A 13,504-nucleotide genomic window follows, 5' to 3' on the forward strand; every position below is an offset into this window, starting at 1 on the left:
AAAATTCAACGTCCCGTATCTCGGAAAAGAAGCATGTGCAGACATATGTTTATAAAGCAAATGGTCATTATTTTTTCATGCAGAATTACCCCTTAAACTTTGTCGCACTTATTTAGAAACACCCTATATTGATGAATAATATGGCTAGTTGTTAAAGTACCTAACTTTTTTATTATCCCACTTAAACGAATGAATCGAAAAGCAAAATGTTAAGAATTTTATATATGCTAGAATATTCCACAGGGTGTTTCAAACTTTTAGGAAAAAACACACTAGCATAGTTACACCCGGTATACAATGACACTTACCTGTTTAGCAATAATATTATTACATCGATATTCTTGAAGAATAAAGCTATAGCATATATAATAAAAAAATCACTCAAATCGGACAACAGGTTTAGGAAATACGAGACATCAAAAATGTCCCATTTTTAAGGTTGGGCGTTAATTTTGATGCTTAGTGTATTAAGCCGGAACCCCATGGTACGTGGCGTGGCATGCGAAGAGAAATAGAAAATAATATGTAATAGAAAAAGATAAAAACTACAGACTAGAATCAACGCAACGTGAAATAGCGTTCTTTACCTCAAAATTTGTAATTTACTATGCTTGGTGTAGGTCAAAACCCTCAATTTATGGCCTGGAGCGGGCTCTCCCACAGTTCTCTCCAATTCTTTCTGTTTTGCCAGTGCCTTTTCTGCCGATTTCCTCTTTCCCTTGCTTCGTACAACACTTCATCTCTAAAATATCTTCGGGGTCTACCTCTCTGACTTCTCCCTATCGAGCTCTACTGTGTTGTTCTAATTTATCCAACGACTTTGGTGTGCTCTTCTGATATGTCCGTACCAGGTTAATCTCTTTTGCTCGATGTAGTCTATTATATCTGAGTTAATTCCCATTCTTTTCTTAATCTCTGTGTTACTTATTCTATCTCTTCTTGTTACTCCGCAGCTTCTCCTTAGGAATTCCATCTCTGTTTCTCTTATTTTGTTTTTGGTTTTCTTATTTATTGTCCCATTTTCACACCCGTAAATTGTCGTGGTATTATATATTATATTATAATTGAGAATAAAAAAACAGAAGTAAAAAACTTCGATTGTATATTGGTATAAAAAGTTTATTAAAACTATTAAAATGTCATCCAAATGGATTGCAAAACGTTTTCGATCTGAATTAGATCATCTTCAGTGCGTTCTTCTCAGTAAATGAAACTAGCTCACTATTAAAAGTGGTAACATCGAGATATATGATTTACATAGTAAGATTATAAGAAATATAGCGACTCCAAGTCGATGTTAATAGATTATACAGGGTGTCCAGAAACTCTACCGACAAACGAAGACAGGAGATTCCTCAGATAATTTTAAGACAATTTAACCCAATTCACCTAGTCCGAAAATGTTTCTTAGGGGAGCTACAGCTCTTTGAAGATGGCGCCATGTAGTCAGTTTTTCTTAAATACCTCCAGAACGCTTTTATTTAGAAAAACAAAAATTTGCATACATATTTACTTTCCAGAAATGAATCGATTCCATCCATTGCGAACTTCTAGTACCGGTCATAGGCGTCCGTTTTGGGTAGGGCAACGGTTATTTTATCGCATAACTTTTTTGTCTTCAACTTTTAAGCATTTTTGATACTGGATTATTAAATTGTGAGGTATTCTAGTACTAAAAGATACTCTTACTTTAAGTCGGTAGGACACACCGTTTTCTAGAAAAATCGATTTGAAAGTTTTTAGTTTTGGGAATTTGAAAAAAAGATGAAAAAAATAAAAAAAAACGATGTATTTTACCAACTTAAAGCAAGAGTAACTTTTAGTACTTGAATATCTCGTAATTGAATAATCTAGTGTCAAAAATACTTAAAAATTAAAGACAATAAAGCTATGCTATAAAATAACTGTTGACCTACCCAAAACGGACGCCTATGACCGGTACTAGAAATTCGCCATTAATGAAATCGATTAATCTCTGGAATATAAATAAATGTACCAGTTTTCATCTTTCTAAATAGTTTTTTTTTAATATTTTTTTTTTTGAAATTCAAAGAACGAAAAATTTTCAAATCGATTTTTCTAGAAAACGGTGTATCCTATGGACTTAAAGTAAGAGTACCTTTTAGTACTAGAACACCTCACAATTTAATAATTCAGAGTCAAAAATGCTTAAAAATTAAAGACAAAAAAGTTAGGCGATAAAATAACCGTTGCCAAAACGGACGCCTATGACCGGTACTAGAAAGTCGCAATGGATGGAATCGATTCATTTCTGGAAAGTAAATACGCATACCAATTTTCGTTTTTCTAAATAGAAGCGTTCTGGAGTTATTTAAGAAAAACTAATTACATGACGCCATCTTCAAAGAGCTCTAGCTCCCTTAGGAAGCATTTTCGGACACGCTTTTTCAAAACGGTCATATAAATTCACATCTAATATACAAACCAGATGCTAAGAAGTTTTACGAAACGAAATGTATCCCTAACCATATGTTTTTGGTGTGTTCAGTTTAACAAACTGAATTCCCCATAAATTAATTACCTGATCAGACTTTATGTCAGCTTCTTAAAATACAGAAAGGTTCTCAACTTTTAAAACGCCAGATATAGTAATTTATTGCCTTTTCTAGCCATATTGTAGAAACACAAACATATTAGCGGTTGTGGTTTTTTTTCAGCCACAGTCGGTCGATACAAAACCACGGGTCGATTTACAACCTCCTGTCGGCAGTCACACCCCAGCGGGCGTCGGGACAGACGTGGTACGTCAACAACACACCCTTTCGAGATATAAGCAAAACACGTTTTTTATCGACACAAATAAATATATTATTGTTCATTGTTTACACTTATTTTTAATTGATTACGTAACCTACCATCGGAACATATATTATTAACACATTTGGTCTGTGTCCATTGAACGGGCAAGAGCCACGCGTTCTATTCGAGCAGGGAACCATGTTGCCCTTTGAGCACTAATAATATATAATCTATTAACATCGACTTGGAGTCGCTATATTTCTTATAATCTTACTATGTAAATCATACAGTGTGTCAATTTTAAAACTTACAATGGCTATATCTCACGAACAAAAGCTGAAAACGAAAAATGCTTGAAACCGTTTCTAGGATAGTAAGGGGGAACTAAAATGACATGAAAGGGAACTCACCCCCATCAATCCCCTAGGACCCACCCACCACAACCAAAAAAGTTTAAATTGCAAACCCCTACTTGTGATACATCATTGAAAAGGCTATAAAAAATGCTATCCAATGGTATAAATAATAATTATACAGGGAGAAGCAATAATTGTGAAATTTTGGCTTAAATGAAAAATTTAATGAGGTTTTGTTGAACTACAAATTTGATAAAAATGTCAATTAAGTAAATGTTCCAAGTGGGTTCCATTGTTTTGTAAACAATAATACAGTCTATTTTCAAATTCTGCACGAAATTTGACAATTTTTTTTCTAGTAATAGTAATTATTTCTCGCAATTTCTCAAGTGACGCAAGTTAAGTTTTATAAACAACTGATTTAAGGCAAAAATGGCAAATTAAGTTTTAATTGACAAAAAAAGTAAGAGCGGACACTTACCATTTAAAATGATAATCCGGGAGATAGCATTACAAATACAAAAGTCATAGTAAGCCAGCCGATATTAACACCCTGTATAATTATTATTTATACCATTGGATAGTACTTTTTATAGTAGGATAGTATATTACTTTTTTCTATGGGGTTTCCCTAAATCAGTTGTTTATAAAACTCAACTTGCTTCACTTCGGGAATTGCGAGAAAGAATTACTCAAGCATGTCGCCCTATTACTAGAACATTTGCTAAATTTCGTGCAGAATTTGAAAATTGGCTGTATTATTGTTTACCAAACAACGGAATTCACATTAAATATTTACTTAATTGACATTTTTGGTAAATTTGTAATTCAACAAAACCTTATTAATTTTTTCATTTTAGCCAAGTTTCACAATTATTGCTTCACCCTGTATAATTATTATTTATACCATTGAATAGCATTTTTATAGCCTTTTCAATGATGTATCACAAGTAGGGGTTTGCAATTTAAATTTTTTTGGTTGTGATGGGTGGGGCCTAGGGGGTTGATGGGGGTGAGTTCTCTTTCATGTCATTTTAGTTCCCCCTTACTATCCTAGAAACGTTTTCAAGCATTTTTCGATATCAGCTTTTGTTCGTGAGATATAGCCATTGTAAGTTTTAAAATTGACACACTGTATATCTCGATGTTACCACTTTTAATAGTGTGCTAGTTTCATCTACTAAGCAGAACGCACTGAAGATGATCTAATTCAGATCGAAGACGTTTTGCAATCCATTTGGATGACATTTTAATAGTTTTTAGTAAACTTTTTATACCAATATACAAATCGAAGTTTTTTACTTCTGTATGGGAAAATTATATATATTTTAATTTCTAGACTCCACTGCAATTAGCATTGATCCACAATTCTTCGATAGAAATTATAGAAGCCCTCTTGGCCGAGGGTGCTAGTTGTCGCACCACAGATTCCGAAGGAAACAGTATTCTTCACTACGGGGCAGAGTTAAACAGAAAAGAGGCTCTCAAATTGTTAGTGAGCTTCGCCGGTCTCCAAAGGTGTACTTTGAATCCGTTTAACCACGAAGGTAAGTTCTTGGATATTTTTTATTACAAAATTAACAGAAATTTTGACTTTATAATAATTGGTTACACAAAAAAAATGGGCATGGCAAAGCTGTCGGCGCGATGGGTGCTTAACATGGACAACAAACCTTTGAGAAGATACTTCAGAGCAGCGGTCGCTCTGTTTAAGCGCAATCCGAAAGAGTTTCTGCTTCGTTTCGTGACCGTCGCGTTTCGTGACCGTCGATGATTCCATTGGTATACAGCAGAGACCAAGGAACAGTCGAAAAGTGGACTTCGCCCGACGAATGCGCTCCGAAGATTTCGAACACTGTCCTATCAGCTGGAAAGATGAATCCATGGTTTTCTGGGATTCACAAGGTGTGATCTACTTCGACTACCTGGAGAATTCTGCGATAAAAAAGCTTTCTAGTAAACATCAGTTTGCAACCAGTTTGTGGATTGAACATGCTCAGTAAAGCAGTACAATATCTGATGTCAAACCATACAAAACTACATGCTAAAACAAACATAGTGTATCAAATACATGCCGTATTGTTTATTATATACGCTAATGTTACTGTCACTGAAAATTATAAACGTCAAAATTCATAGTAAACAAGGTATCAAAAACAATTGTTTATCATTGTTTAACTTATTGTGATTTCTATGGACAAGCGGCTTAATTTTGCGATACTAGTTTCTGTGATGTGACCATTCTTTGGTTATTGTGCCTATTTGTATATACCATTTTGTATTCTGTCTTCGCTTATATACAGTGATAAGCGCACTAATAACCGGCAAAATAGCGCAAAAGATGGAAAAATAATACATTACGAAACAAAAAGAGATGAAACTAGTGGAGTTGGAAATGATCGTTATAAACGTATAAATTAACATTACATTACATAGTTTCCCACCTTTAGACGTCCGTGACAGGAGCATTTTATAAAATTCTACTGTCACAGTGACAGTTGTCATACTCCTCTGATACGTCTAAAGGTGGGAAACTATGTAATGTAATGTTAATTTATACGTTTATAACGATCATTTCCATTTCCACTAGTTTCATCTCTTTTTGTTTCGCAATGTATTATATTTTCCATCTTTTACGGTTTTACGCTATTTTGCCGGTTATTAGCGCGCTCATCACTGTATACCATTCTGTATTATTTTTGATATTTTGTTTCGTTGTTTTGCCATTTACTGCTCTACTGTTTCGTCTGTCAAAAATCATATTTATAATTTATTCCTGTTTTTCGCCGTTCTTTTATACCGTTTACGTCCATCCTTTAGCTATTGTTAGCTAAAAACGATAATACTTGTTTTACTTGCAGGCTTTCAGTAGCGTTGACCTAAATTTTTAAGATAATGACTTCCTGCCTCTTTTACTTACCCGCCTACCTACTTTATATTTGATAAATTGAAATAATCAATAACCATTTCATTATATTTTATCGTCAATAACAATAAATGTATATTCAAAATCCTAAAACGTTGATCAAACTTCTTAGAGACTGGCTTATAGTTATGCAGTAGTAGCAGATAATTTAAAATCTATAATATGTGGATTAAGTTCTATTAAATAGAAACTTCATAGGAAGCAATGGCGGCCGGTGACAATTTTGTTCAGGGGGCCGCTGATTCCAGAATACAAATAAGTAAATACGTACATACTTACAAAAGGCCTACTTCTTATAATGAAACTCAGTCCTTCTGTTGTTCTCGGAGATTAACCTTTCCATTACCTTTTCGTTTAAGCATTGATTATAGACACGGATCCGAATCCGTGTCTATAATCAATGGTTTAAGTCAGAAATTTCTCCAACAAAAGTTTTTCAGAAGTCCGTAGAATATGTATTCTTTAGAAAAGTCTAATAAGCAACGAAACTAAACAACTAATTACGGAAAGAAGACAACTACTAGCGCAAAACAAACGCCATACTCAAGAATACATAGAACTTAATAAAACAATTAGAAAAAACCTAAAACGCGACATACAAAAATGGAACGAGAACTTAATAGAGCGAGTCATTGAAAACAACAGAGGCTTAAAATGTCTAAGACCCACACTGGGCGTTCAAAAAATCATCAAAATGAAAGACGCCAATAATAAGGAAGAGAAGGACAAATATAAAATAACAAAAATAGTCGAAGACTTCTACAAAACCTTGTACAGCTCGCAAGCCAGCCAAATGAATCAACAAAGGAGAACGTCAAAAGAAAAATAAAAAACGTGGGATCAGAAGTACTACCAAACATAAAGGGATTCGAAATAGAAAGAGCTTTAAAAGAACTAAAAAATAATAAAGCTCCAGGACACGACGGTATAATTGCCGAGCTCTTGAAAACAAGCAAAACAGTAATAATCCCTATACTAACAGAGCTATTTAATAAATTATGTCTCCATAACAGCAAGATCCCTAAAGACTGGAACGAAAGTCTAGTAATACTTTTACACAAAAAGGGGACAAATGTGACCTACAGAATCATAGACCTATATCGTTGCTCAGTCAAGTATACAAATTATTTATGAGAATTATTAACAACCGGTTGGCCTACAAATAGTCCAGGCAGATTATCGGATAATAGGCCATTTTTGGGAAAAGTTATTTACCAGCAATTGTATTGCTGGAATCGAATCTTAGGATTGTATATATTAATAATATAGGTATGCAAAGTCCGCAGATAGTGTGCTACTTTTTTATAAACAAAATGGCGCCCGAAAATCGTGTTTTTTCAATTTTTGCTCTATAACTCCAAAGATTTTAACTTTACACCAAAAACACAAATAAAATTCACCATAATTAAATTCTGCATAGAGACGTGTTTTTCCCGATTTACTTCGACGAAAATTTTCCCCGGAAAATGCGGGTTTTCCAACAAAATCTTTAATTTTCAACTAAAATTTTAGATAAGTCATTCTTTATCAATAATTAAATAGCTTGGTAATATAAAAGCTCTTTTCATATAGATTACAATTCCAGAAATCGATGGAAATTTAATGAACAGTCTAGCAACAATTGAATTGTTAATTAAAAATTTACGGTCACTATAGTAACCACAATAATTATGATACATAAGAATAACTATGATTTTTGTATAAATACATAGACACTGTACCTATCTAATGTACTTTACAGAATTGAAATTGGACTATTTAAGCGACCTGAGGAATATTTTAAAATTATAAACAATTTTTGGCTTATAAACAAATAGAATATCTCGGGAAATATTAAACTAAACTAAATCATGAAAACGGTATTGGAAAAAAAGCGGCAGGACGCTTCTTTTAAAAGAAAAAAAAAACTTTTAATTGTGATGAGTGAGATTTGAGATTACATTTTCTCCAACCTAATTTTTGATTGGAATTTTGCTATTTTTGGCAATTTTCACTCGTAATATCGATAGTTTTTATTATAATTATATATGTTATGAGTACAGTCGAACCCGCTTATTAGAATACCTCTTAAAGGAATATCCCGGTTTAAGGAATAGAAATTTGAGGTCCCGAAACATTTATAGTAGCAACCAATGATCGGTTATTAGAATATCCCGGTTATAGGAATACTTTTACTTGGCACAAAGGCTATTCCAATAAGCGGGTTTGACTGTATTTTAAAGATATGAAAATTGGTGAGGAGAAAGAGGACAAAAATAGAAAGGTAATGGTTCAAAAATTATGATCCTGTTCCTGTTGTTTATATCTTTGCCGTAAATGCCGGTCAACTTTGACCGATTGTATTTCAGGAACCACTCATCACAATTAAACGTTTTTTCTTTTAAAAGAAGTGTCCTGCCGCTTTTTTTTCAATACCGTTTTCATGATTTAATTTAATTTAATATTTCCCGAGATATTCTACACACACCGGCAAAATTAGACGAACACCTTAAAAGTGGTACATGTTTGATGTCTCGAATTTCCTAAACCTGTTATCCGATTTTAGGGTTTTTTTAGTATATCATAGCCTTATTATTTAAGAATATCGGTGTAATAATATTGTTGCTAGACAGGTAAATATCAGTTTATACCGGGTGTAAAAATCATACTGTGTTTTTTTCTTAAAGTTCGGAACACCCTGTGGAATATTCTAGCCTACATAAAATATTGAAATTAAAATTTAATTATAGCCTTAGGCTTTCTTAACATTTTCTTTTTTTATTTATTGGCTTATGTTGGAAAATAAAAAAGTTATGGGCTTTAACAACTAGCCATGTTGTTCATCAATAAATCCTCATAGTAGGGGAGAGGAAAGTATGCTAAATTTGCAGTTACTCGAACGTTATGGGGACCTATTGGATTGTAAAGAGTGGGTGCTAAAACCAAAAAAAGTTCAGCTAAGTTTTCCATAAAGTGTGGGACCCTTCATTTTTTAATTTAGTTTTCCATTTCCACCAATCGTTTTTTCCGATTATAGCGCCATCTATCCATAATTGGAAAAAATGTTGCGAATAAAAGTTGCTTATTTTTACGTCAAGAATCCAAATCTGCAATAAAAATTGGGGGCTCCTACTTAAGATTTTAAAGTAACCCCCCACCCCACCTCCGTGGAGGTCGTGTTTGGTACCATTCGATAGATTTTTGAAAAATATTGAATAGGTACGTGTATTTTGTAGTTTTACGATCTGATGTCACCACTCTCCGCGGTGTGACGTGTTTAGTATTATTCGATAGATTTTTGAAAAATATTGAACGCGTATTTTGTAGTTTTTCGATCTGACGTTTATTTCACGAAATATTTGCTTTTTTTGTGAAATTTTGTGACTCATTTTCTTACGCCCCGCTCAAATCGTCAGATTTTTGAAATATACACTATTTTGCATGTACTTAACTTACCTTATCTTAACCTGACGATTTCGAGTTTTTCTAAGAATAATTAATAAGTTTAATTTAAAATCTTAAATAGGAGCCCCCAATTTTTATTGCAGATTTGGATTCTTTACTTAAAAATAAGCAACTTTTATTCGACACATTTTTTCGAATTATGGATAGATCGCGCTATAATCGGAAAAAAAAACGATTGTTTCAAATGGAAAATTAAATTAAAAAATGAAAAGTCCCCCACTATATATGGAAAACTAACTTAACCTTTTTCGGATTTTAGCACATATTCTTCACAATCCAATAGGTCTCCATAACGCTCGAGTAACTGCAAAATTAGCATAATTTCCTCCCATACTATGAGGATTTATTGATGAAAAACATGGATAGTTGTTAACGCACATAACTTTTTTATTATCCCACATAATTAAATGAATCGAAAAGGAAAATGTTAAGAAAGCCTAACTTTACAATCGAGTTTTAAATTTAATATTTTACATATGCTAGAATATTCCACAGGGTGTTCCAAACTTTAAGAAAAAAACACAGTATGATTGGTACACCCGGTATAAAATGATATTTACCTGTCTAGCAACAATATTATCACAACGATATTCTTAAATAATAAGGCTTATAACATACTAAAAGAATCACTCAAATCGGACCACTGGTTTAGGAAATTAGAGACATCAAACATGTCCCATTTTTAAGGTGTTCGGCTAATTTTGCCGGTGTATGTATTTGATTATAAGCCAAAAAATTGTTTATACTTTTAAAATATTCCTGAGGCCGCTTAAATAGTCCAATTTGAATTCTGTAAAGTACATTAGATAGGTAGTGTCCTTTTATACCAAAATCACAGTTATTCTTATGTACATATCATAATTATTGTGGTTATTATAGCGACCGTAAATTTTTAATTAACAATTCAGTTGTTGCTAAACTGTTCACTCAATTTTCATCGGCTTCTGGAATTACAATATATACGAAAAGAGCTTTTATATTACCAAGTTATCTAATTATTAATAAACAATTACTTATCGAAAATTTTAGTTGAAAATTAAAGATTTTGTTGGAAAACCTCGCATTTTCCGGGGAAAATTTTCGTCGAATTTAATCGGGAAAAACACGTCTCTATGCAGAATTTAATTACGGTGAATTTTTATTTGGGTGTTTTTGGTGTAATGGTAAAAGAGTTGGAGTTTTGTCCGTTTTGTTTATAAAAAAAATAGCACACTATCTGCGGACTTTGCATACCGATATTATTAATATATACAATCATAAGATTCGATTCCAGCAATAAAATTGCTGGTAAATAAGTTTTCCTTGTATTTGCCCAGAGTAAAAATGGACAGTTACCAACCAGTGGAACAAGCCGGCTTCCGCAAAGGATATAGTACATCAGACCATCTGCTGACAATGAGAACATTGATAGAGAATATGAATACGAACTACCCGTATTTCTTGCCTTCGTAGACTTTGAAAAGGCGTTTGATAGTATCGAGATGTGGGCCATAGAACAAGCTATTAATAATTGTAGAATAGATTCGAGATATAGACTGCTAATACATACTATATAATATGAAAATGCAACTGTGATAGTACAACTAGACGAAAATACAAATCCCATGTGCGGCTTGTATCCAGTTGCCGACAATACGCTTCAAATTGTCAGCCCATCTGGTTGGTGGTCGTCCTCTGCTCCGTAGTGCTTCTTCTCGTGGTCTCCACTTGACAATACGTTTTGTCCATCGGTTGTCTGACAATCTGGCGACGTGTCCTGCCCAATTCCACTTGAGCGACGCGATTCTTTCGACGGCGTCCGTTGTTTTTGTTCTACGACGTATTTCTTCGCTTAAGATTCGGTCCCTCAGGGAGACACTCAACATCTGGCGCTCCATAGCCCTCTGAGTTATGCGAATCTTGTTCACTACCTTTTTTGTGAGTGTCAATGTTTCCGCTCCATAAGTGAGTACAGGCAATACACACTGGTCAAAGATTTTCCTTTTCAGGCATATGGGTAAGTCCGATTTAAATACATAGCTCAGTTTACCAAACGCTGCCCAGGCTAATCCTATGCGACGTGGGAGCTCGCACGTCTGGTTATCTCTTCCCAACCGAATTTCATGTCCCAAGTACTTATAAAATACAGTCTGCTCAATACCCATTCCATCAACAACAATATTAGGATTTAGCACCAGATTAGTCATTATTTGCGTCTTCTTGATATTAATCTTTAGTCCGACCTCTAAGCCAAGCCGCACACAAACGAAACATGAAGCGAAAAACATGAAACATGAAACCAAAAACCTGTTTCATGAAAAGAAAACAATGCTAAACAAATCTCAAAGTCCGCCTACCAATGAAACGAGTGTGATTCATGCTCATGACACATTTTTATTTTCGGAGAGTTTAATAAATGGCCGGACATATATTTGTTTAGCAGTGGTTTATTTCCATGAAACGTAATTTACGTTTCATGTTTCTTTGATGTGCGGCCTGCCTAAGGAAGCCTGATATAACCTGTTCAACATTATTATTGCATCATCCATAAGATCGGCTATAAGCACGATGTCATCTGCGAATCTCAAATGACTGAGCTTCTCTCCATTTATATTGATACCATATTCGTTCAGATCTGTCTTCTTAAAAGTGTGTTCTAAAAGGGTTGTGAACAGTTTTGGTGAGATGGTGTCTCCTTGCCGTACTCCTCGCTGCATACAGAATTTATTAGTTTGTTGATCAGTTGATCAGAGAGTCTTACGCTAGCCGTTGCATTGTGGTAGATATGTTTTATCATGTTAGTGTAGCGATGGTCTATTCGGCATTCTGTCAATGCTTTTAACATTTTCTGCTGGTTTATGGTATCGAACACTTTCTCGTAGTCCACGAATATCAGTGCCAATGGTTTGTTGTATGTTGTATTCAAGTTTTGTATTACCAGTAAGTGGTCGTTAGTGCTATATCCGGATCTAAACCCAGCTTGTTCTCTAGGCTGATAGAAGTCTAACTTAAGGCAGGTTCTCACTTGTCAGTTTCGCTGACGCAGTCTAACTGATTCAGTGATACTGAATAAATAATGAACATGAGAACACATTTTCATTTTAAATGATCACTATATTCATACAGTTGGAAAAATGAAAGAATACCCATGAACGAACATATAAAACACGCTGTATTTTCCTGTCAACGTGTCACACAGAAAATTGTCCAGCGCAATTACATGTAATAATAATTATTACATGTACTTGCGCTGGCCATTTTTTTGTGTGACACGGTGACAGGAAAATACAGCGTGTTTTATATGTTCGTTCATGGGTATTCTTTCATTTTTCCTACTGTACTTTTAGTTAAAGTGAAAACCTGCTACTTTTTATCATTTTGCCTGATCATGCTTTCATGATGGTATTGGTTTTTTGTATTTTTGGAGCAAAATTTTGCAGAATCTCTTGAAATTTGTCTTCGTTCATTCTTAAGTTGTTTGTATATGAATCACAATCTTCCAAGTGTGAATACAAACGTAGCTTTTTATTTTTCATTATTAATGAATCAGTCAGACTGCGTCAGCGAAACTGACAAGTTAGAACCCACCTTTAGCCTCCAGTCTTTTTTTGTTAATTTTTGTGAAAAGTTTATATATGTGTGATAGCAGACTGATAGGACGGTAGTTTTTTAGATCTGTTATGTCACCTTTCTTGTGCAATAAAACAATGACTGCATTGTTCCATTGGGAAGGGGTTTTTCCTTGGTAAATGCATTCGGTGAAAAGTTTGGCCAAAATCTGGCTAATTTTTTTCCACCTTGTTTGATTGCCTCGATCACTACTCCGTCATCGCCAGGGGATTTATTATTTTTCATATATTTGTAGTACTCTCGTTTATATCCGGTACATTACATTTTGTTCTAATCTCGTCACTCCTTATTCGGCCTCGGTGTATTTCCTGTAATGCTTCTGAATATTCTCATTTCTCCTTTTTTAACACTCCCTATGTTTTGGCTGTGGTGAATCTTGTTTCTGGTGCTTACGTCATTATTGGTGTTT

General features: G+C 34.1%; 1 protein-coding gene across 1 annotated transcript in view; it reads left to right on the forward strand.

Annotated features, from left to right (window-relative positions):
- LOC126881490 (uncharacterized) overlaps positions 1-13,504 on the forward strand; it is a 145,091-nt gene that overhangs the window by 62,397 nt on the left and 69,190 nt on the right. The window contains exon 4 of the mRNA XM_050645776.1: positions 4,456-4,663. Within this exon, the coding sequence (XP_050501733.1) occupies positions 4,456-4,663 (208 nt within the window). The remainder of the gene's footprint in view (positions 1-4,455; positions 4,664-13,504) is intronic.

This window comes from Diabrotica virgifera, chromosome 3 (genome assembly GCF_917563875.1).
Source record: "Diabrotica virgifera virgifera chromosome 3, PGI_DIABVI_V3a".
In the NCBI taxonomy this organism is placed as follows: domain Eukaryota; kingdom Metazoa; phylum Arthropoda; class Insecta; order Coleoptera; family Chrysomelidae; genus Diabrotica; species Diabrotica virgifera.